The sequence below is a fragment of the Artemia sp. Qi Xiang Cuo genome, chromosome 2 (genome assembly GCF_049724085.1).
Source record: "Artemia sp. Qi Xiang Cuo chromosome 2, ASM4972408v1, whole genome shotgun sequence".
Taxonomy (NCBI): domain Eukaryota; kingdom Metazoa; phylum Arthropoda; class Branchiopoda; order Anostraca; family Artemiidae; genus Artemia; species Artemia sp. Qi Xiang Cuo.
In genome coordinates, this window is record NC_142795.1 from 77,459,573 (window position 1) to 77,483,754 (window position 24,182).

The 24,182-nt window shown below is 35.9% G+C and overlaps 1 protein-coding gene across 1 annotated transcript in view; it reads left to right on the top strand.

Annotated features, from left to right (window-relative positions):
- The window catches only part of Sol1 (CUB domain-containing protein Sol1), a 988,790-nt gene that overhangs the window by 247,747 nt on the left and 716,861 nt on the right, over window positions 1-24,182 (top strand). Inside the window, exon 3 of the mRNA XM_089107833.1 lies at window positions 20,450-20,639. Coding sequence (XP_088963959.1) covers window positions 20,450-20,639 — 190 coding nt within the window. The remainder of the gene's footprint in view (window positions 1-20,449; window positions 20,640-24,182) is intronic.

A 24,182-nucleotide genomic window follows, 5' to 3' on the forward strand; every position in this document is an offset into this window, starting at 1 on the left:
TTTTTTACTTTTTAACTAAGTTTTGACTCATCTTTTTTATGTATTTTGTACAATGGATTATGCTTGACGTGAAGGTCAAATTCTCTTGATACGGTCAAATTTTATGTATATATATATATATATATATATATATATATATATATATATATATATATATATATATATATATATATATATATATATATATATATATATATATATATATATATATATATATATATATATATATATATATATATATATATATATACATAGAGAGAGAGAGAGAGAGAGAGAGCTCGGGGTTGACCCAGACGTTTTTCTTCTCAAAAATCTTGTTAACTAACAGACATATCTGAGTGTTTCAAGCACCTTAATGTATGTCCAAAAACTCCGCACCTACATGCATTTTCCCCGATTTTTATCTTTGCAGGTTTTTTTTCTGAAACGGTTTAAAAACAAAACAAAAATCGTCCGAAACAACCCCATAGCACTGGGTAGTACGGACATGCCACGAGTTGCTTTGGACACAGTTTATAGCTATACAATTTTTAATCTTTATTAAATATCTTAATACAAACTTCTTTAGCAAAATTTAAACTTCGAAAAATGAAAGTTGAAGCCGAGAGGTTTCGTAGCTTTTTTTGTACTACCTGTCAAAACTGAGCAAGTAAGCTTCAAGATAATATCATCTTTTGAAACTCTTGAAGCCTGGTAAAAAAAAATGAGGAAAAATGAACTTTGTCCTATTTGTTTACAAACATCACCTTTATTTCATCAGTACGAATTTCTTCTCAACGTGTAACATAAAAACGTTTCCTTTTCCGGCGACGAATATCACGAGCACAAAATCATCAGCAGCTAGGCTGTTTACATTTCAGATTGTCTGGTTCCATTTCTCGGACATGTAGAGATTCACCAGAACTATCATCCATGCATAGATATTCTTGTAACTCATCCTCAACATCTTCACCCTGGTCAGCCACGCTCAGATTTCTAGCTTTCTTTGCAAGAGTGGCGACAACTTTCGTCTGAGATCTTTTTCTATGTTCTACCATTCGGTCTAGTTCTTCCTTTTCCGGTGTTTTTGTAAGTATTCTAGTTCTTCCTCTTTGTTTTACTCCTCTACCCTTAGTAATTTTAGGTGGCACACGAGAAAATGGTCTTAGTTGCTCAAGAGTTACGAAAAGACCACAGAAGGCTCTTGAGTTTCGTCAAGACCCTGGTCTAGCTAATGTGGATCTGGCTCAGCAATTTTAAAATGACTGTCCTGCAATTAACTATCTGTAGCTGAAGAAACACAAAAGTCGGCATGGCAGAAAGTGTTAGGGTCGAATGGCCACAGCCATGATTTTCTAAAGTCAGCCACAATGTTACTCATGCTAAACTTCTTAACTTATGGAACACGGCTGAGTTCTGTTACCTCACAAATGAAGATATGATGGCCTGGATAAAGGTTTGACTACCTATTAAAGTTGCTTCTCAACGCTGTTTGAATGGTCTATAGACCGAAACATAATAAGGTTACAAGCTATGCGAGCAGTGAGGTTGGCAAATATCTAAGATTACTCCATGTTCTTTTCAGTAGTTGACTACTTGGATGTCCAGGTGACTGTCATGATTGTCCAGCAACAGTAAAGTTTGGCTTCGTTTGATTATCTGGTATGCTTCACAAAACGTTTCATTGTCTTCAAAAAGGTTTCAGAATTAATCCAACCACTTGGATGAGCTAGTCCCAAAGTATCCAAGGGGCCCATCTTTCAGCTTCCATGGTTGGAGATTAACTCTTTGAAGACAGAACCTGGAGGTATGTGGTTACCTGTCACACTAATAAAACAGACCATGGTAGAATTTCGAACACGTTTTGCTGATATCGTCTAGGTCACCTACTTTTGGCTCTTCTTGGTAAGCCCTCTAGGAGTAAATGATACAGTTGGAACACCTGTTTCATCGGTGTTCCAAATACGATCTGGAGCGATTTGGTATTTAGCATAGACTGAGGCAAGGTTATCGAATAATCTCCCTGCAACCACTTCGTTGAAACCACTTCCTTTAGCTTGACTTGTTACCTCGGGGGATCTGACAGAAATCCCACTGTTCCGCTTGAGGAATGCAGTCATTCAGTCTATCAAAGCTTGTATATTAGTTTCCCAGGATGAAAAAGGAGGAAAGAGCATGAAAAAGGCATCGAGTGGTATGTTCAGTTTATACATATGGTCAGAAATGTGCACTGCTCTTTATTTAACTTCATAGCAAAGCCTTAGCCTATATCGTTGGTCTAAAAACAGATGCAATGTATCGGATGCTATAAACGTCCCTTGTATCTCTCGTTGCGTTTGCATCTCTCGTTGCGTTTGCATCTCCTCTCCTGGGGTTAATTTGACAAACTGGGGTTGTTTCGGATATTTTCAAAAAGTTGTCTGAACCAACCCGAATATGGCGTCTGAATCGACCCAACACTGACCATTTCTAAAAAATCAATTCTAGAATAAAGATAGTTAAGGTGAGTCTAATTTGTGACTAGCTGTAGCTAGTAACATAATAAGTCTTGGAAGTACCTTCCAAAACTCAACTATGTACTCACGTAAAGAATGCAGCTACAATAACTGACGCATGTTAGTGGAAATAAAAAAAAACCTTAAAAAGTGGTTTTAAATTTTTAAATTCGTGCTCGGAAATTTTTGAAATTTTTGCGCAAAGTCACCCACTCATCAGTACTTGACCTTGATTTTTGGCAGAACTTTTCGAACAAAACTCGATTTTATAGCGACAGTGTCCCAACCAACCAGTGTCCGAAACAATCCCTGCTTACTATTATCCTCTTTGCCCTGCAAACAAAATGTAATTTTGTAGAATTTCGCGATTTACTTTTGAGTGTTTTAATAATCTTTATGCTATTTGGAGTTGTAAAGGTAGTTTTACCAAAAAAAACTGATGAATATAGTATATTCAGCTATTGACACATTAGTGTTTCCACCTCTGCACCCGAGAAGCATATACTTGCGGCAATAAATATACATTTGGACATTATTATGATTTTTTCTAGACATAATGAATCTTGTTGGCCAATCTAAAAATCTTAACTTCTGGTTTCATACAAATTATGCTACCAAAATTTGTACAGTTCAGAAATACCCGAAATCTTAAGGGTGAGGTAATATCTAAAGATGTGATTAATTTGGTATTATCAGAGTAGGAAATAATAATAATAAAAAAAAACTTGAAGGAAGTATTTTCTGAATTTTCACCTTCTTGAGAATTTAATGGATGAGGATAACGTCTTATGACGTCAGAAATCTAGTTGGTATATTTGGAGCGACACACTTTAAAATATTGAGCAAGCTGTAATATAATTTGGAGCAAGTAATATAATTCACTCAATTTGGAGTAATATAATTCATGCATATATCTTTTCATCTCATATCGAAAATGAGTTGTGATGTACTAGTCTATGGTTACTAAAGATTAAGAGCTATTATGATCAATTGGGATATCGATCGCATAGGGTGGAGGGGGGGGGGAAGGCTGGGGAACTCACCTACGGTGCTCTGAAATGAAGCATTATTTGTTATTCAGTGTTTTGATCATGTTTAAGCAGAATTTTAACAGTAGTAGCCGTAGTAATCGGATTAACGACACTTCTTGACTAATAAGGTCCCTGAATTGGCCCTGCACTATGTTGCTACAGCAAGCATCGGTTCCGTGGTCCCGTCATACCAAGATAAGGTCACATCTACTGCGCCAAGACAGGACAAAACCATGTTTTCCCCTCAGATTTCTCCAGGTTGCCACTTAAACCTGGTTCTATTCTGGATGAGCTTACAGAGTCACACTGCTGACATCCCTTCCAAATCAAGTAACTCATGACACCAGGGCTTGAACCGTGTCCTTACGGACAAAGGATTTGCAGTTTAGAACGCTAGCCACTCAGCTAGGACGGCTCCAAAATATTAATTTAGATTAAGATTAGATTCAGATTAAGATTTACCTTAATTTAGACCTTAGATCCTCCTGCGTCGCTAGGGGTGCCTAGGGCATTAGTGAATGTTCGCCAATCGGGTCTTGGATGAGCCGCTGCCTAGATATCTTCCGAATCTGGTTGGAGAGAGGCATTCAGGCGGCATAGGTCATTGTTGTAGGTTCGCATAAATGTGTTTCGAGGTCTTCCTCGCTTCCGGCTTCCAACTGGCTGCCACTCAAGTGTAGACTTCGGGATTCTATGGTTTTCCATTCTTAAAACATGTCCGAGATACCTCCATCTGCGGGATCTGATGGTGTCGGTTAATAGTGGTTGATTGGTAATTCTCCGAATGGTATCGTTTGACACCCTTTCCGACCAATGTATATTCAGAATCCTCCTGAGACAATTATTCTCAAAAGCATGAATCTTCTTCTCTTGTTCAATATTTAAGTGCCAAGTCTTAGCGGTATACAGGAGGACTGGTAAAACGTTACTGTTGAGTAAGCGCAGCTTTAGGCGATTTGAATAATTCTTGGATTTCGAGATTCTTTTCAGTCGATTGAAGGCTGCGTTAGCTTGACCTATTCTAGTTATGATTTATTTTGTGTTAGATCCAGTATTCTATATGATACTGCCCAAATATTTAAAATCAATAACTTGTTCAATTTCCTGACCAGCACATGTGATATGTAGGGGGGAACTGGATGTTGCCATGGTTTTTGTCTTTCCTGCATTTTTTTTAAGACCAAGCTGGCTGGCTTTCACACTGACCCTTTGAATGAAGTACTGCAAACGTTGCTTGCAACCTTGAAATAATATTATGTCGTCTGCGAAATCTAAATCGCTGATTATTACACCAGATGATAATTCAATGCCATCTGTTGTTGTATTGCGAAGGGTATAGTGAATGACTATTATAAAGAGCAGTGCTGACAACACATATGCTTGTTTAACTCCAGACAAGATTCTAAAGTATCTTGTTTGACCTTCTGGCGTCTTAATGCAGCATTCACTCCCTTTGTACAGTAACATATTTATCTTAATTATTCTACCCGGAAAGCCGTAGGCCTAATAGTTCAGAATTTGCCACAAGGTAAATTCTGATTATGACCAAATCGAAAGCCTTTTCAAAGTCCGATGAAAGTAATGTATATTTTAGACCTCCACTCATGACTTTCCTCCGTGAGCATGCGTAAAGTGAAAATAAGATCCGCACGGGAATGTCCTGCACGGAGCCCATATTGTTTTTCTCTCAGGTGTTTAACTAGTTCGGTCTGTATTCTTTCCAAAATAACATGATAAAGCACTTTACCGGGCACTGATAGTAAGCTGATTCCTCGCCAGTTTCCAGGAACATTAGCATCACCCTTTTTGAAAAATCTGACCTGCGAGCTTCTCTTCCATTCAGCTGGTACTTCTCTATTCTCCAAGATTTCGGTAAAGAGTTTGACCCAGTATGAGATTTCTCCTAGGATTGATCTCTTAATCATCTCTGCTGTTATTCGGTCTTCACCTGGCAATTTTCCATTTTTCAATTTCCTTGCTGCCGTACTTATCTCCTTCACACTTGGTGGCTCATCACTGATATTCAGGGACGAAAGTGGTATCGTTGGGGTATTCGGGGGGTTTTCTGGTGGAAGTCTATTCAGAATTTTGTCAAATTGTGACACCCATATTTTATTTATAACCTCTGGCTCTGTCTGTAAAGCACCGGAAGGGTCCCTAACGGGGCCATCTTGGGGGCGTTTCTTTCCAACTATTTCATTTGTTATCCTGTAAAGGGCTCTAGAGTCACCTCTTTTGACAGCTTCTTCTAAAAGTTTCGCCTTCCTTTCAATTTGACAACGGTGGTAATTTCTTGCACTTTTTTTACCGCTATATCTGCTACTCTATAGCTGGAAGTTTTAAAGATAATTTGGCTTGGCAGTTGATTATTAAGAAGGGTTTTTTTTATGCATTTTCTTTTCTCTATGAGGGCCCATGTCTTGTCTGAAAGCCACTGACCTTTCGGGCTCTTTCTGTAGCCAAGAATTTATGAGGCAGCCGATTGAAAAACAAGTCTTCATGTCCTTCCACATGTGTTCTTGATCTAACTGTTCTGGTTGAGAGAGAACTTGAAAGCGATTCGAAAGTTCTATTACAAAATCGTGCTTCGATGTTTTGTTTAGCATCTTATCTAAGTCAAAAAAGGGTCGGGGCGAGGAGTTTTCTTTGTATTCTCCTCTACTTGATTTAAAATTTTGCCATCATAAGTGAGTGGTCAGGTCCTAACATCAGCACCTCTATACGATCGTACATCAATGAAGCTTGAGGGCCACTTACGGCTAACCAAACAGTGGTCTATTTTATTTTTAGTTAAACCACAAGGGGAGGTCCAAGAGTATTTGCGGATGTCAAGATGTGCAAATAAGCTCCCACCAACAATTATATCATTAGTTGCTGCAAAATCAACGAGCAATTCACCTATTCTCATTTCGGTCTCCAAGCCCATGGGTAACCTAGTACTTGGGGGCAATAATCTCGGTCGTTGCCAATCTCTGCATTACAGTCTCCAATGAAGCATGTTATTTCATGCCTAGGTATATCGTTTGTTACCGCTTGTAAGGTTCTATAAAATTGGTCTTTTACCTCTTCATTTGCTTCATTTGTCGGGGCATAGCAAACTACGACAGAAAGCTTGGCTTGCAGTCTAGTAAGTCTAGCAGTGAGGATTCTGAAATTGGGGACCATTTGATCATGGCCTTTTTGGCTTTTTTGTCATGATGAGAGCAACTCCTTGTTCTCTTCGTGAATCGGTTCCACTGAAAATAATATTGTAGCCATGTGGTAGTTGATTTGATCCAGCACCAGTCCATCTCACTTCCCATAAAGCAAGTAAGTCTAGATTATATCCAATCATTTAATTTACTTCTTGTTCAATTTTCGATGCCTGGGCCATTGTACGGGCATTCCAAAACTCAAACCTGTAAGTATTTTTCACAGTCAGAAATCTTGTCCGGGGACAGGTAGTCGTCGTCGTTGAGTCGATATTAGATTTTAGAATAAATGTTTAAATTCAAAAGTAAAACACCAATAAATTAAATATTCCAATAATTTCATTGCCTTTTATAATTTTAATAGGGTAAAAATGGCTTTTAGTAAAACTTGTGAAAACAATTGAGAAAATAAAACATCAGTAATTACCAATATTCTGAATTTAATACAAATGACAGTTATTTCTATGAAGCGTAAGCAAAGTTAAGTGCAAATAGTAGGGGGTTAAGGGGGGCAGTCGAAATCCATCTTATACGCGAGGATTAGTGTTTGTTTTGAGTTTTTAAAGTTTTACTATTTACTATCATGTATTTTTCTTTTTAATAAATCATAGACTGGATTATAATGTGCTTAAGGACCAAACAATTCGCATCCAAGTGTGGTCTTAAAAACTGATCTATCCTTAGAATTTTCAGTATCTTGACCAGAGTATTTGTTTCATAATGCTTGAATGATATTTAAACACATCAACTAAATTTTATACTCGTGTACAAGGTCAAAAGTGGTAAGCAATCTAGGTGAAGAAGAAAACACACAAGACAAATGAAATCGGTCAAGCTGCCTCAAAAGGAAACGGAGAAAAATAAAAAACATTCAGAAGTCGCCTGTGTCAGTTTGCTGGTACCAAACCAACCTATATTTAGTAAGGACATTCCCTCAATAAGGCAACTAAATTCCGAGATAACATTCTTTAACATTCCACTGTTTGTGGTCTAGAGGCTCTGAGCCAAGTAACAACGAGACACAGAAGATAAATTAAACCACTGTTGAAACTTAGCCTCTTAGATTTATTGTACTGGAAGAAAGATGAAGCAACATTTAAATTTTATTTGCATAGCTGTGCTTGTTTTATCAGCTCTGTTATGTTGGCCATGCAATCTCTGATAATGGTGTGCAGGCATAACCAGAAAAAATTAAACCGACCCAGAAAATCCCTGATGCAACAACCAAGAATGACCTAAAAAGCTTATTGCTATGCTCAAATATTTAAATATACTCAATTATATGCTTTGTCAAAATATACTCGGTGAGAATAAGCCACTTTGTATCCCAATTTTAGCTAATCTATTAGGTGACTAGGAATGAATATGGCATAGCACTCCAGGATATCAAAGGATTAATTGGTCAAACTGTAACCTTTGTAGACCCTGGAGTAGTAGAGCTACAAGTAATGCATCAATGTCCGTTCTTACAGCTGGTTTTCTGTAAAAGCGAAAAACAAAGTTGTTCGTTTTTTTCAATCAGAGAATTTGAAAAACTAAGAGAAAAAATAGATTTTCGAACTGTATAAGATTTGCAACCCATAATATTTGGATGCAGACATATCGATTAATACATGTCATCCTCTCACAAATTATCTTTGAAACCTCGGCAAACACTTTGGTTAGGTCTGGAAGAAAATCTGGGAGACTCATCGCTCTTTGCTAAATCAAAGCAACTGCATTTACTATTATTATTCAAATTTTCTTATGATAATAACTTTTATGAATTTGAAATAAATAAAAAGGATCTTGTTTTTTTTTTCTTTTATAGTTCTCATGACTATTGACAAGGGTTATTCTTTACGTAGCGTTTGTTACCATTATTGGTTGATGATAACGTATTCTACCTTTTTCTTTCTTTTTTCTTCGGTGGCTATTGACTACATTATAGTACTACTATTTTGACTACTATTGACTTATTGACTATTTAGACTACTATACATTATACTTTATTTTGACTACGATACTATTTTGACTACTATACGTTATTGATTACTATTAAGTACGAGGTTATATTACTCAGTTGCTCGTATTCAAAAGTAAGACCAAAAAAAGGAAATAAAAAAAAATCAATAAATGGGAATGAACATTCTCGAAACAGAGGGAGCAAATGCGACAAAACCGATGACAAAAGAGAGTTCCGGGTTAAACTGGAATTGAATAAAAACAAGTTTTTATAACTGAAACTAAGGAGCGACATTAAAACTTAAAACGAACAGAAATTATTCTGTTGTTGTTTAAAAAAAAACAAAGTTGTGAGACAGAGTCAAACTTTAGCGTAAAGAGCGAGGGGTTGAGGAAAGGCAGCCCCATTCATATACGGAATAATTTCTGTTCCTTTTAAGTTTTAATGTTGCTCCTTACTTTCAGTTAAAAAAAAACTTGTTTTTTTATTCAATTTCTGAACGTTTTTGAGCTAATGCAGCTTTTATCTTGGATCACCGTACACGAATAATCAAAACGAAATTTGTGTATTAATTTTATTTTTTTTGGCTAAGTGGCTTTCTCGAAACTTTGTTCTGACGTAACTTACAAATTAACTTGCGTGACGAGCTTCTATATTTGTACATTTTATTACGTACATTGGGGGGTTCGCCCCTAGTCAATACCTCGCTCTTTACGCTAAATTCAAATTGTTCCAATTCTTTAAGAATGACCCATTAATCACAAAGGCCGTTAATTAGAATAAATAGTTCTGATGAAATTACAAAAAAAACTTTAGCGTAAAGAGCGACGTAGTGAGTAGGGTGAACCCAATCATATACGTATTTATTTCTGTTCGTTTTAAAATTTGATGTTGCTCATTACTTTCAGTTGAAAAAATCGCTTCTTTTATTATTTAATTTCTGATCTTTTTTAAACAATGCTGGAAAATCCGGTGCCCCCTTCATAGCAATGTCCCTTCCCCCATGAAAAATTCCTACATGGAAAGATTCTCTCACGTAACACCCAATCCCCCACCCCAACTACCAAAAATATTCCCTCTGAAAACATCTGTATATTTCACAATAACCAATACTATATGTAAACATTGGGCAAAGTTCATAACTTGCAGACCTTCCCCCGGGGACTGTGGGAGGATTAAGTCATACTCAAAGACATAGTTATTGTGTTTTTCAACCATGCTGAACAAAAGGGCAATCTCAAAATTTTGATCGGATGACTTTGGGGAAAAAATGAGCGTGGGAGAGGGTCTAGTTGCCCTCCATTTTTTTTGCTCATTTAAAAAGGGCACTAGAACTTTTAATTTCCGTTTGAATTAGCCCTCCCGCGATATTCTAGGACCACTGATTCGATACGATCACCCCTGGGGAAAAAAATCAAATAAAAACGCATCCGTGATCTTTTTTCTGGCAAAAAAAAAAAAATACAAAATTCCACATTTTCGCATTTTGCATTCTATCACTTTTAGGGGGTGTTTCCCCCTTTTTCGGAAATAAGGAAAATTTTTTCAGGCTCTTAACTTCTGATGGGTAAGACTAATCTTGATAAAACTTATATATTTGAAATTAGCCTAAAAATATCATTCTTTTGATGTATCTGTTGGTATCAATATTCAGTATTTTAGAGTTTCGGTTGCTATTGAGCCGGGCCACTCCTTGCTTACAGTTTGTTACCACGAACTGTTTGATATGCATAATATTTACAAAATATACAACCATGGGCACAGCCTTTTAGGCACTGAATTATTGTTTTTACTGGGGGAGAGGGATGGGGGTTGAAATATAGGAAGGGAGACAAATAATAAAAACTGGTGACTTGTATGGGAATGGAAAAATCTCACCAACCTTTAGATTTTAGGGAGGGGACAAGAGACAGAAGCATTCCTTTTATGTGTCTACATAAATTGACATGTGTGTATAGTTTGTCCATTGGGGTTTTGAATTTTCGGGCCCTTATTTTTTCTCTGTTAAGGAAAGGGGAGGAGGGTAGAAAACATCGGAGATATGTGGATTATTCTTCCTTGCATGGTTATACGTTTTGGTCTTTTGAAAAATATGAATTGCTTCATTTGAGTGACAGATTTATTAATTTTTCTTTGCCTTTTCAACATAATTGTAGCCAAATTCTTATACAAAGACCGTAAACCTTTCCTTGCTTCTGGAATGCCAGGTTTGTTTTTCGTTTTGCACACAATAAGAGAAAAAGGCTTTTTAATACTGCCGATCTAAGGGAAAGAATTTGTCGGAATTGGATTCTTGAGGTAATTCCTTTTTTATTTCTAAGAGGAAAAAATCATTATGGATATCAACAGGAAGCTGAGGAAAATTTTGTTTCTCCAGATCGAAGCAGGGCTTTTCAGGTATCTCTTTACCTTTCAAACAGTTCGTGGTAACGAACTGTAAGTAAGGAGCGACCCGGCTCAATGGTAACCGAAACTCTAAAAAACGGGATTTTGATACCAATAGATACATCAAAAGAATCAGATTTTTATTTTGATTTCAAATATATAAGTTTCATTAAGTTTAATCTTACCCATCAAAAGTTACGTGCCTGAGAAAATTTGGCTGATTTTCGAAAAAAGGGGGAAAGACCCCCTAAACGTTATAGAATATTAATGAAAATTACACCATCATATTCAGCGTATCAGAGAACCCTATTGTAGAGGTTTCAAGCTCCTATACACAAAAATGTGGAATTTTCCATTTTTTGCCAGAAGAAAGATCACGGGTGCGTGTTTATTTGTTTGTTTGTTTGTTTTTTTGTTTTTTTTTTTTTTAACATTGGTTTACGTAACGAACAATTTGTAATAGAAAATCGTGGGTGGGCAAAATTGAACGGAAAATAAAAGTTATAGTGCCCATTTTAATTTAACAAAAAAAATGGAGGGCAACTAGGCCCCCTCCCACGCTAATTTTTTTCCCAAAGTCACCCAATCAAAATTTTGAGATAGCCATTTTGTTCAACATGGTCGAAAATATGATAAAAATGTCTTTTAGGATGACTTGATCTTCCAAAGTCCCCAGGGGGAGGGCTGAAAGCTATGAACTTTACTCAATTTTAACATATAGTATTGGTTATTGGGAAGTATACAGACTTGTTCAGAGGAGATTTTTTTCTGGTAGGTGGGGAAGGCGAGGGCCGGGGGCTATATGGATGGATCTTTCCATGAAGGAAGTTTTTATGGGGGAAGGGACATTGCTCTGAAGGGGGTGCCTGATTTCCCAGCATTATTAAAGAAAAAGATCAGGAATTAAATAAAAAAAACAAGTTTTTCAACTGATCAACTGATTGTGATTAAGAGGTTATTTTTAAAGAACTGGAAAAAAAATTCGAACTATAGTTTAAAGAGCAGAGTATTGACTAGGGGGCGAACCCCCTAATATACGTGTTAAAAATTTATGAATATAGAAGGTCGTTACGTAAGTTAATTCTAGGTTACGTATATTTATTACTAATAAAAACGTTCGTAAATAAAATTAAACAAGTTTCGAGAAAGCCATTTAACCAAATATAATATGCAAATTTTGTTTTAATTATTCATGTACGGTGAGCCAAAATCAAAACCTGCATTAATTCAAAAACGTTCAAAAATTAAATAAAAAAAACAAGTTTTTTAAACTGAAAGTAAGGAACGACGTTAAAACTTAAAACGAACAGAAATTATTCCGTATATGAAGGGGCTGTCCCCTCCTCAACGCCTCGCTCTTTACGCTGAAGTTTGACTTTCTCACAACTCTATTTTTTTAAACAATAAAAAAACATTAGCGTAAAGAGCGAGGCGTTGAGGAGGGGACAGCCCCCTTCATATACGGAATAATTTCTGTTCGTTTTAAGTTTTAACGTCGTTCCTTACTTTCAGTTTAAAAAACTTGTTTTTTTTATTTAATTGTACACAGAGAACTAAATAGGAAAATAAACAAAAGCTATTTATAGCTTTTCTTTTCAGCTTAATCAATAGTGGTTGAAATCTTTTCTGAAAATATAGAAGAAAGGCGTGCTTCAGTATTAATATTTAAAAAAAGAAGTTTTTTTTTCAGCTGAAAGTAAGCAGCCACGTTAAAACTCAAAACGAACAAAAATTATTACGTACATGGGGGGGGGGGTTGCCCCCTCCTCAACACCTCACTTTTCACGCGAAAGTTTTTCGGCACTTAAAAAAAAATTAATTATTGTTGTAATTAAATGACCCTTGTGTTTCAGGAGTCGTTTTTAAAGAATTGGGACAAAATTTAAACTGAAGCGCAAAGAGCGACATGTTGAGGAAGGGGAAACCTCCCTCATATTCGTGATAATTTCTGTTCGTTTTAAGTATTAATGTTGCTTCTGACTTTCGGGTGGAAAAACTGGTTTTTTTTTATATTTAATTTCTAGTCGTTTTTTAAACAACGCCAGGACATCTGGATCTACTTCTACGGAAAAGCCCCTCCCCACGGAAATATCCTCTGGACAATTCAATCTGACTAAAATTTACATGTCTCCACACGCAGAATTGAATCGGTAAAGACAAAGCAAGACATATAAAGAAGTTTCGTATAGAAATCTGGTAAATTTCCCCAGCATAAAATTTCCCCTGAGAAATTCATCCCCTGGAAACTTTCCTCTCCATGAAAAATTCTCCCTGTGCAAAATCCCTCCAGCAGAAAATTCTTCCTTCCCTCCCCACCCTAAATATGTAGCCTATGCTTACTTCCCAAGAACAAGTACCATAGGCTACGTAAACAATGAGAAAATTTTATAACTTAAAGACCTTTCCCTAGCGGCTGTGGGGGTCATGTTATCTCCAAAGACATAGTTATATGGCCTTTCAACTATGATCAACAAAATAGCCATCTCAAATTTTGATCGGACGATTTTGGTAAGAAAGTGGCGTGGGAGGGGGCCTAGCTTCTCCCTCAAATTTCTTTGGTCACTTAAAAAGGGATCTAGAACTTATTATTTACGTTAGAATGAGCCCCCTTCCAAACTTAAAGGCTCACTGGGTCGATTCTATCACCCCTGAAAAAAAAAACACTTATCCGTGATCTTTCTTCAGTCAAAAATTACAAAATTCCAAACTTTTGCAGATAGGAGCTTGAAGCTCCTACAGTAGAGTTCTTTGACACGCTGAGTCTGATGGTGTGACTTTCATTGAAATTATATGACTTCTACGTGGACTTTCGCCCTTTTCTCGAAAATCAGACAAATTCTCTCAGGCTTGCAGCTTTTGATGGGTAAGGCTAAACTTGATTAAACTTGTATATATTTGAAATCAAACAGTTCGTGGTATCAAACAGTTATTGGTATCAAAATTCCGTTTTTTAGAGTTTCGGTTAGTATTGAGCCAGGTCGCTCCTTACTTACAGTTCGTTAGGAAGAACTGTTTGATCAAACATTTCGTTGTAATGAACTGTAGGTGCGGAGTGACCCGGTTCAGTAGTAACCGAAACTCTAAAAAAATGAATTTTGATACCAATTGATATTCAAAAGAATTGGCATATTATGCTGATTCTAATAGTATAAGTTTCATTAAGTTTATGTTTACCCATCAAAAGCTACGAGCCTGAGAAAATGTGTCTGGTTTTCTAAAAAAAGGGAAAATAAAACCTTGAACTCATAGAATTTTCATGAAAATCATACCATCAGATTCAGCGTATCAAAGGACTCTACTATAGAGGTTTCAAGCTCATATCTGAAAGATGTGGAATTTTGTAATTTTGCCCGAGGAAAGATCACGGATGCGTCTTTATTTGTTTTTCTTTTTTTTCCCTGGGGTGATCGTATCGACCCAGTGGGCCTGGACCGTCGAGCGAGGGCTCATTCTATTGGAAATGAAAGGTTCTAGTCCCCTTTTTATGTGACAAAAATAATTGGAGGGTAAATAAGCCCCCTCCCACGCCAAATTTTTCCCAAAATCGTCCGATCAAAATTTTGAGATAGTTTTTTCTTCAGTTTAGTTGAAAGGCCAATAACTATGTCTTTAGGGATAAAATGACCCCCTACAACCCCTGGCAAAAGGCTTTTAATTTGTAAAATTTACCCATTGTTTTATTTGTTATTGGGAATATGCATACGTTTTTCGGGTAGGGAGGGGAGGAAGAATTTTCTGCTGGGAGGATTTTACACGGAGAGAATTTTTCATGGAGAGGGAAGTTTCCAGGGGGTGAACTTTTAAGGGAGAAATTTTACAGTTGGTGAATTTGCCTGAATTCCTATACGAAATTTCTTGATATGTCTTGCTCTTTATTTACCTATTCAATTTTAGGCGTGGAGATGTTAAGGGTAAGTGTCTAGGGTAAATTCTCTCTAGGATTGAATTGCTCAGAGGATATTTTTGTGGGGAGGGATTTTTCGTGGAGGTGGAGCCAGGTATCCTGGCGATATTTAAAAAACAATCAGAAATTAAATAATAAAAAAATAAGTTTGTTTTCTATTGAAAGTAAGGAGCAACATTATAAACTTAAAACGAAGAGAAATTATGACGTATATGATGGGGGTTTCCCCTCCTCAACACTTCGCTCTTTACGCTAAAGTTTAGATTTGTCCCAATTCTTAAAAAACAATTCCTGAAACACAAGGGTCGTTTAATTAGAACAATAAGTAACTTCTTTTGAAGTGCCAAAAAACTGTAGCGTGAAGAGCGAGGTATTGAGGAGGGGGGCCCTCATATGCGTAATAATATCTCCTCATTTTAAGTTTTAATGTTGCTCCTTACTTTCAGTTGAAAAAAAATCTTTTTTTATTTAATGAAGCTTAGAGACAATCATTTTTCTAAAGACAATGAAAAAATGTATGTCAATTAAAGTAAAAGTATTTAAAATTGGAAAAAGTAATAAATTAAAAAAAAATTACACAAAGTAATAGCCTACTTAAAAAAAAACTAAGATATAAACTCCCAGCATTGAGTTCTGTTGAGCAATGCAAAAGAGTTGGACTGATATTTTTTAAAAATATCGACAGTTTCGAACTTGGTTATCAAACACCAAAATATTTAATGTCTTTAAACTCAATTGTTTATGAAAAGTAACGCATTATCGAAGTAGTTTGTTCAAAATAAAACATTAAACCTAAGATTAAGAAACTAAAATAAAAAATTTTAATTCAATATTTTAAATTTAATTTTGAATGCCAAAAACTATATATTTGACACCTTTATACTTCATAACTGTAAAATATTAAATATTTTTTCAAGGCGACAACTAGATATATACAATCACTCATAGAAAAATAAATAAATGATAATAAAACACAAAAAAACATATCCGTTCAGGGAAAAAATACTAAAAATCCCAGCATTCCGTTCAGGGGAATCATTTCTGTTTATAGTAGCTTCATATATTAGCTCATGGGTACTCTGGCAATGCAAGCAAAAGTTGCCGGCATATTCTTACCGAAACTGCCCCTTATTAAGTTGTTTTCCTTGTGTTTTCTTTAATTTACGAACTTTCTTGTATAATAATAACTGCACCAATTACTAATAAACAAATACATATTTAGGATAACCGTAAAAAGCTGATTCTTTGATTGAATGTTATCAATAGTTAGGCTTTTACACTTTTCTTGTAGGGTCGAAATCTATTGGCAGGCAGTCAAAAATGGTGTAACACACTTTTTTCCATGGTTTTTCCCTATTCTTCTTTTTTTTCTTTTGATTTCCTTATATAGTCCCAAATTTCCAAAGGGAGCCCGGGCCCCTACCCCCCCCCCTGCCGGTGCCTGTGACTACAATATACTATATATGTATGGGCAAGGGAAAAAAAGGAGGTATAGGACACACATAGGGAAATAATGCTTAAGTTTTCTCATTATAACTAGGTTATGAGACAAAATTTTACTCACAGACTGTACATGATACTTGAATGATAGAAGTTTATCAATGTAAACCCCCAGGTACTTAATCAATGAAAACACGCTTTAAAATTACACAATGCGTTACAATTTCTTGAATCCAAGAATAAAAAACAGGATATCAGGAAAAAATGACAAAATTTGACTTACCAAGATTAATCTTAAGATTATTTATCAAACAGTTCGTGGTAACGAACTGTAAGTAAGGAGCGACCCACTCTAGAAAACGGTATTTTGATACAAATAGATATATCAAAAGAATCAGATTTTAATGCTGATTTTAAATATATAACTTTCATTAAGTTTAATTGTAACTATCAAAAGTTAGGCGCCTGAGAAAAAAGGAGGAAAGACCCCCTAAAAGTTATAGAACCTTAATGAAAATCACACCATCATATTCAGCGTATCAGAGAACACTACTGTAGAGGTTTCAAGCTCCCATCTACAAAAACGTGGAATTTTATATTTTTTGCCAGAAGAAAGATCACGGGTGCGTGTTTATTTGTTTGTTTGTTTTTTTTGTTTTTTTTTCCCAGGGGTGATCGTATAGACCCAGTTGTCCTAGAATATTGTGAGAGGGCTCATTGGAATGGAAATTAAAAGTTCTAGTGCCCTTTTTATGTAACCAAAAAAAATGGAGGGCAACTAGGCCCCCTCCCACGCTCATTTTTTCCCAAAGTCACCTGGTCAAAATTTCGAGCTAACCATTTTGTTCAGGATCTTCGAAAATATTATAAGTATGACTTTTAGGATGACTTAGTCCCCCCAAGTTCCCGGGGGGAGAGCTGAAAGTTATGAACTTTACCCAATGTTAACATATAGTATTGGTTATTTGGAAGTATGCAGACGTTTTCAGGGGATATTTTTCCTGGTAGTGGGGGGGGGGGGTCGTGGGTTATTTGGGAGGATCTTTCCATAAAGGAAGGTTTCATGGGGGAAGGGACATTGCTATGAAGTGGACGCCGGATTTCCCAGCATTATTTAAAAAAAGAAATCAGAGATTAAATATAAAAAAACAAGTATTTCAACTGCAATAGCAGCAACATCGAAACTTCAGACGAACAGAAAATATTACATATATGATTGGGTTCACCCCCTAGTCAATAGATCGCTCTTTAAGCCCAAGATTTTTTAGTACTTTCATAAGAGCTATTTATTCTAATTAACGGTCTTTGTGATTAAGCGGTCATTTTTAAAGAATTGGAACAAAATTCGAAATTTCGCTTAAAGAGCAAGGTATTGACTAGGGGGCGACCCCCTAATATGCGTATTAAAAATATATGTATATAGAAGTTCGTTACGTAAGTTAATTCGTAAGTTACGTATATTTATTACTAATAAAAACGTTCGTAAATAAAATGAAACAAGTTTCGAGAAAGCCATTCAACCAAATAAAAGTAAATTAATATGAAAATTTTTTTTTAATTATTCATGTACTGTGAGCCAAGATCAAAACCTGAATTTATTCAAAAACGTTCAAAAATTAAATAAAAAAAAAAGTTTTTTTAACTGAAAGTAAGGAGCGACATTAAAACTTACAACGAACAGAAATTAGTCTGCATATGAAGGGGCTGCCCCCTCCTTAACGCCTTGCTCTTTATGCTAAAGTTTGACTCTGTCTCACAAATTTATTTTTTAAAACAATAAAAAACTTTAGCGTAAAGAGCGAAGCGTTGAGGAGGGGACAGCCCCTTTCATATACGGAATAATTTCTGTTTGTTTTAAGTTTTAATGTCGCTCCTTACTTTCAGTTAAAAAAACTTGTTTTTTTTTATTTAATCCTTAACCAAGAATTTATCCTATCTACATTACCTTTCATCAATGTCAGGAGTAAATCTTCTGTCTTTCCAGGGCTGATAACCCCTATGTCATCCGCAAATAATGCAAAGTTGCATTCTGGAGACTTTTAGCACATTACTAACACTAAAACAACTATTAGGAATACAATTAGGCATATCATTAATAAACAACAGGAAGAGAATCCGGCCAATAACAAATCCATGTGGGATACCACAAGTGATTGAGTGCAGCAAGGCCATACCTAGGATTTTTTTCGGAGGTGGTTTTACTCAAAGATTTTCTTAGGGAGGATGGGGTTACACGAAAAAACCCCAAAAAACGCATACAAAATTTGTTTATATCCATTTTTGTTATGGTTTTACGAGTCAAAAGGATTTCGGGAGGGTTTCAAACCCCCCTAACCCCCCTATGGGTACAGCCTTGGGGCTCAGCTCAGATTTTAAGCAATTCATCTCTATGAACTGGTAGCAGTTACTAAGGAAGCTCAATATAAGATCGGGAGCTTTACCTCGGATCCCATACACCTCACATTTTTCCAAGATTAGAAGTACTTAGCAGGTAGCAAGTAATGGCTTCAAGTGATTATATAAACAGAATACACTGTGCCTAAGACACTGCCTTCCGAAAATAATAATCAACTTTTTGCTTCTCGTATGATGAAAGTCAGTGTGTTCTACATCGTTGCTTACTTTAAAGCACAGTTCATATAATTATCCAGTAGGCTTATCGCAGATCATTTCTGGTCTTCGTTCTCGGTGCGAACAAAAAGCTCCTCCCACTTCTTTCTGCATTAGCGGGTTAGTCTGTTTCCGATTGTTTCCAACAAAGTGCATTATTCGTAATAGCGGGTTTCCTCTTGTTTCCGATTAGATCACAGTCTGACTTGTCTACCGGTGAAAAGATCTGATTCCCCCTATGTTTCTATCTGCACAAACGCTCTCCGGAGCACTTGCACCTTGGTCCGAGTTTTTATAGTGGATGAGATAGGGAAAGATCATACTGGATAATTATATGAACTGTGCTTTAAAGAGAGAATAAAAACAAAAATTTCACGGAGTGTAGATTTCGGTTTTTAAGTAATACAAACAAAGATGGCAGTCAACAAAACAGTGACAGGCCGATCAAAGGTCTTTGTTCAGTCTTTTAATATTCTTTCCACTCCTTCTGCCGCAAAGGGCATTTGGCCAAAATTTGAAACTGTAATTTTAATATAAGCAGTGCAGTCACTAAATCAGTATGCCTCCCGGGCAATAGGATACATGCAGCCCCAGGGACAAGAGTTTCGAACTGTAAAACTACTTACTCTAAAATCGAGGCTTCGCACATATATTTCACAAGAAATGTAGATATACTGCATTTGTTAAAATTATAATAACGTAAGGATGTTATTCTGTGTAATTACAAGGCCGAAAATGGTACCTTTGAGCTAATACTGGAACCAAAGTTTCTCCTTCTTAACCCAAATTTCCCCTCCCCTCAGGCACATAGACCTGATGTGCCTCTTTCTACTTATGTTCACTCGGTGAGAGTTGAAAGGATGAGTCTTTGTGATTAGATGTAAATCCTTAGAAACTAACTACTAACTGCTGTTGTTATTTTGGAAGTTTAAAATTTTCATTTTTTCTTTGTTTTTTTCCTTGTTTATCAATATTTCCTCGTCATTTTCTTTTTTTTGTAGATAGGTTTTAAATTAAAGTAATTAAATTAAATTAACTTAGACGGTGAACTTCAAGCATACTGGTTTTTACAGAAGGAGTCCATCCCGCAGAAATAAAATGTTAACTTCGTGGAAAGCATCTCATCCTCTGTTTATGAGGCTTATGAGGTAAAGTCTGTGGTTAATATTGGTATAAGAAGGCCATATAACAAAACACAGTAAGTTTATCTTTAAAAAAAGGGATTGATTTATACCAAATTCGCTTTTCATGGATTTCCAAGTTACTAGTTAGATTTAATACGATAAAATTGTAAGTTAAGCGTCTAAAGCTGAGCTTTTTTTATGCTGCTAGATATTATTTTGCAAACCATTTCCAGCTACCCCTATAGCTTCAGGGGCCAGCTACTCCCTGTCTACTCAAGTGCTGAAAATTTTGTTTTAGTTTTAAATTTAGTTTCTTTCTAACATTACTGAATGTTTTTTTTTTAGATTGTGACTGCATCCTATTTTTATCTACGTTTGACAAGCCTTTCGGGGTATTTCAGAGTCCAGACTATCCAAAGTCTTATCACCATCATATTTCAAATACAGGATGTCTACTTTATACTTTCCAAGCTAAAAAAGATGAAATAGTAGAGTTAACTTTCACCACATTCGATGTCGGGTCCTTCAATCCTGAGTAAGTTATATATTGCATTTTAAGTTTTTGGCAAATACTTTATATTTTTCCGGTAAAAAAAGATAAAATTGACTTCTACTGTATTGAATGTCGGGCACTCTGATACCGAATAAGGTGCATTTTAGATAGTTTCTCTATTGTATATTTCCGTCTTGAATATTTCCAATATTTCCATACTTTGTACATTTCAGTAACATAGTCAGTAAACAAAAATTAATTTTTGAAAGTTAATTGACAAAATTTGAATTAATACTTAAAATTAGTTGAAGTTATTTGTAATTTTTTTTACTCAAAGATACTGAGTAAAAAACTCAGTATTTTCTACTCCAGGACAAGTCAGTTGAGCGGAGGTACTGCTATTCCTGCTAGAAGTGTCCTCGTGCCCGAACACTTTCGCTACTGTGACTATGTTACGGCAGTCAAAATTCCGAATTATTTGATTGTCTCAGTGTTTTGACCCACAGATTACCGTAATGCAACATCAGAAAGACAATTTTATCAAGCTTGCCACCTAGTAAGCTCCCTCTTGTCAGATTGTGAAGTGCAAAACCTTACTGTAATCCTTGCTGGTGATGGAAGATGAAATGAGATGACTTTTATTTTCAACTAATAATTACATCATACTTAACTGGCACTTACCACATTTCTTAAATAACATTATCAACAAACGTAGAAATGGTAAGAACGTATGACGTTATAGTAAGCCACTATTGTGGCTTGAGCAGCGTCACACAATATTTTATCATAAACCAAACTCATTCACTAACTAACTGTGAACTGTAACCTTTCTGATGACAACGGTAGTAGTGTAATAGTAGTAGTATGTGCCCTCAGCTCACGGCAGCCGAGAATGCTTAAGGTTTCACATATATCTTTAATTCTGGCAGTGCCTCTTCTCTTGACTTTTTCACGTGTTCCCCGAATATAAAATCAGATTCCGGATCCTCACTTTCCAAACCTTAAACCCTGCTGAATATATACTGTGCTGAGATCCTTCACACTCTACGCGCTGCCAAGCGTGCTGGTTTACCCATACGAAGAGTACGTCTTGGAACTGAGAAGCATGGGTGGTCAGGTAACCCTGACCTCGTTAATTCTTGTGCTAAATCGAAATTCTAGTTTCGTGTCTGGAAGGAGTGGGGTATGCCATGGCAAGGTTTGGTAAATGAAACTTGTCTGAAAACAAAGCAACATTTCGCAAAAGTGCTTAGGCAACAGCAGGCTAAATCAGCAGCTGAACTATTAAGCAAAGCCACAAGTGATCCTAATTTTGTATGGAAAGTACTCAAAAGTGATAATTCAGAAGCCTATAATACTGTCAAAATTACCAGTGACCAGTCGTATGGCTACTTTCAAAGTGAGTTTTCCGAGTCTGATCCATCATTGTCAAATCAATATGAAAGGGAGCTCGATGGTTGCTTTAGCCAACCAATTGATGAGATCAGTTTTATTGTCTTAACAGCGAAATGGGGCTCAATCTTGATAAATCTGTTGTCAAGGATACAAGGCGTTTGGGAGGTGCCTCGGAAATAAAAACTCCGATTGAACTTACATTTTTTACTGAGGCATCTGCAGTTGAGATCCTGAGCAATCGCAAGAATTTGAAAGGTTCCAGAATCTATGTAAATGAGGCTCTAACCAGGGAAAGGCAAGAAATCTACAAGCTTGCGCGTAATAAGTTTGAATACCCTATAGACATTGTTGGAGTTTGCGAAACTTTTTGTCTGCTAATACACCCCTTACAATGTTGGATCTGTCCGGGATGTAGTGTATTTCACGTACAAGGTGTCAGAATGCGAGAGGAGGTCAGATGCTCTATATTCGTGATGACTGGTCTTTTAATATTCTCAGTGATTTGTCTGTATTTGATGAAGGGTTATGTGAGACTATTTTTGTTGAAGTTGTACCTTTGGGCTGTAATCCATTTATTTTCGGGTCTGTTTATCGATCTCCGTCGGGTAACCCAAAAAGATTTTTTGAAGTTTTTGAACCGCTGTTGAAAAACCTGGAAGCGTTGAAAAAGCTGGTTATTATTTCGGGTTATTTTAACTTTGATCTTTTGAATCTCGATGTTGGAAGTAATAAGGAGTTTTTAAGTATGATGTTGTGCTCTAATTTTCTTCCAAGTATTTCTCTACCGACAAGAGTTAAAGCTAACACAGCTACATTATTAGATAATATATTTTTCTCTCCTGTTTTATTTGATGCTGAAAAATCATCAGTAATTATGTCTTATGTGTCGGATCTTTTTCTGGTGAGTGTTCTTTTAAATTTAAATAATAGTAATAAACAACATCGAGATTCAACAATGGATAATTCAAAAAAGCGATATACATGGATTGATTGTAAGGTAATACGTCAGTTAATTGGTGACCATGATTGGAGTTCGGTTTATGGCTCAGATGACGCAAATGCTGCGTTTTCAGATTTTATTGATCAAATGATTCGACTGCGGGATCGGGCTTCTTCAACACGAGTTTCGCATGGGAAGTTTGCGCAGAAATTTGACCCATGGATTACTGAAGATATTTTGACATCGTTAAAGCATAAAAATAGAAAATTAAAGAATTATTTAAAATTACAGACACTTGACTCGTTTGAAGAATTCAGAGTTTATAGGAATAAGCTAAATTCAATTATCAGACATGAGAAGAGAAAATATTATAAAGAGAAATTTGTGGAGTAAAAATAGGATATGAGAAAAACATGGCAACTGATAAATGAAAAGATACGTCCTCATAGTTGTAAAAGTACTAGTGTTAGTTGTCTTGTTTTAAATGGAGAAAATGTTACAGAGCCCAATGAAATTTTAAATGCTTTTGGAGATTATTTCAGTAATATTGGTTCTAGACTTGCATCGACTATGAATATGCAACTGAATCCCCCTTCTGTTCCAGTTAATGAGCAACATGCAGAAAATTTGTTTTCTTTTCTGAGATTAAGCCTCATGAGATTGAAAAAGTTATTCTGAAGCTTAAACGGAGTTTTTCTAAGGACGAATTTCGATTTTCGGCTCAAACCGTAAAGCAAATAGCGTCAAGCATTTCACCTTTGTTGGCACATATTTTTAATCTATCTACTTATGCATGGGCATTTTCCTAAGTTTGAAAAAAAGCAAATTTTATAGCATTACCTAAAGCTGGGAGTTCAACTGACCCTTTAAATTATAGAGGCTTCTCTCTACTTTCGATTTTCAGCAAAATTTTGGAAAAACTTACAAATAATCGATTTTGGCGATTTTTCTTGATGTCGCCAAGGCGTTTGACACCGTAAATCATTCGTTGCTTCTTTTTAAACTCAAGTCTTATTGGTTTTCAACACAAGCTATGAAATTTTTTGCATCTTACCTTTCTGGCAGACAACTAGATTGTGTAGATAAATCTCGTGATCTCCGTTCCGAAACTTTTCCGACTAATTATGGAGTGCCTCATGGCCCTGTCTTTGGGATTATTCTATTTCTTCTTTTTATAAATTATTTGCCAGAAGTTTTGCCTCTTTGTAAAATTATAATGTTTGCTGATGATGTAGTAATTTTTGCTTCTT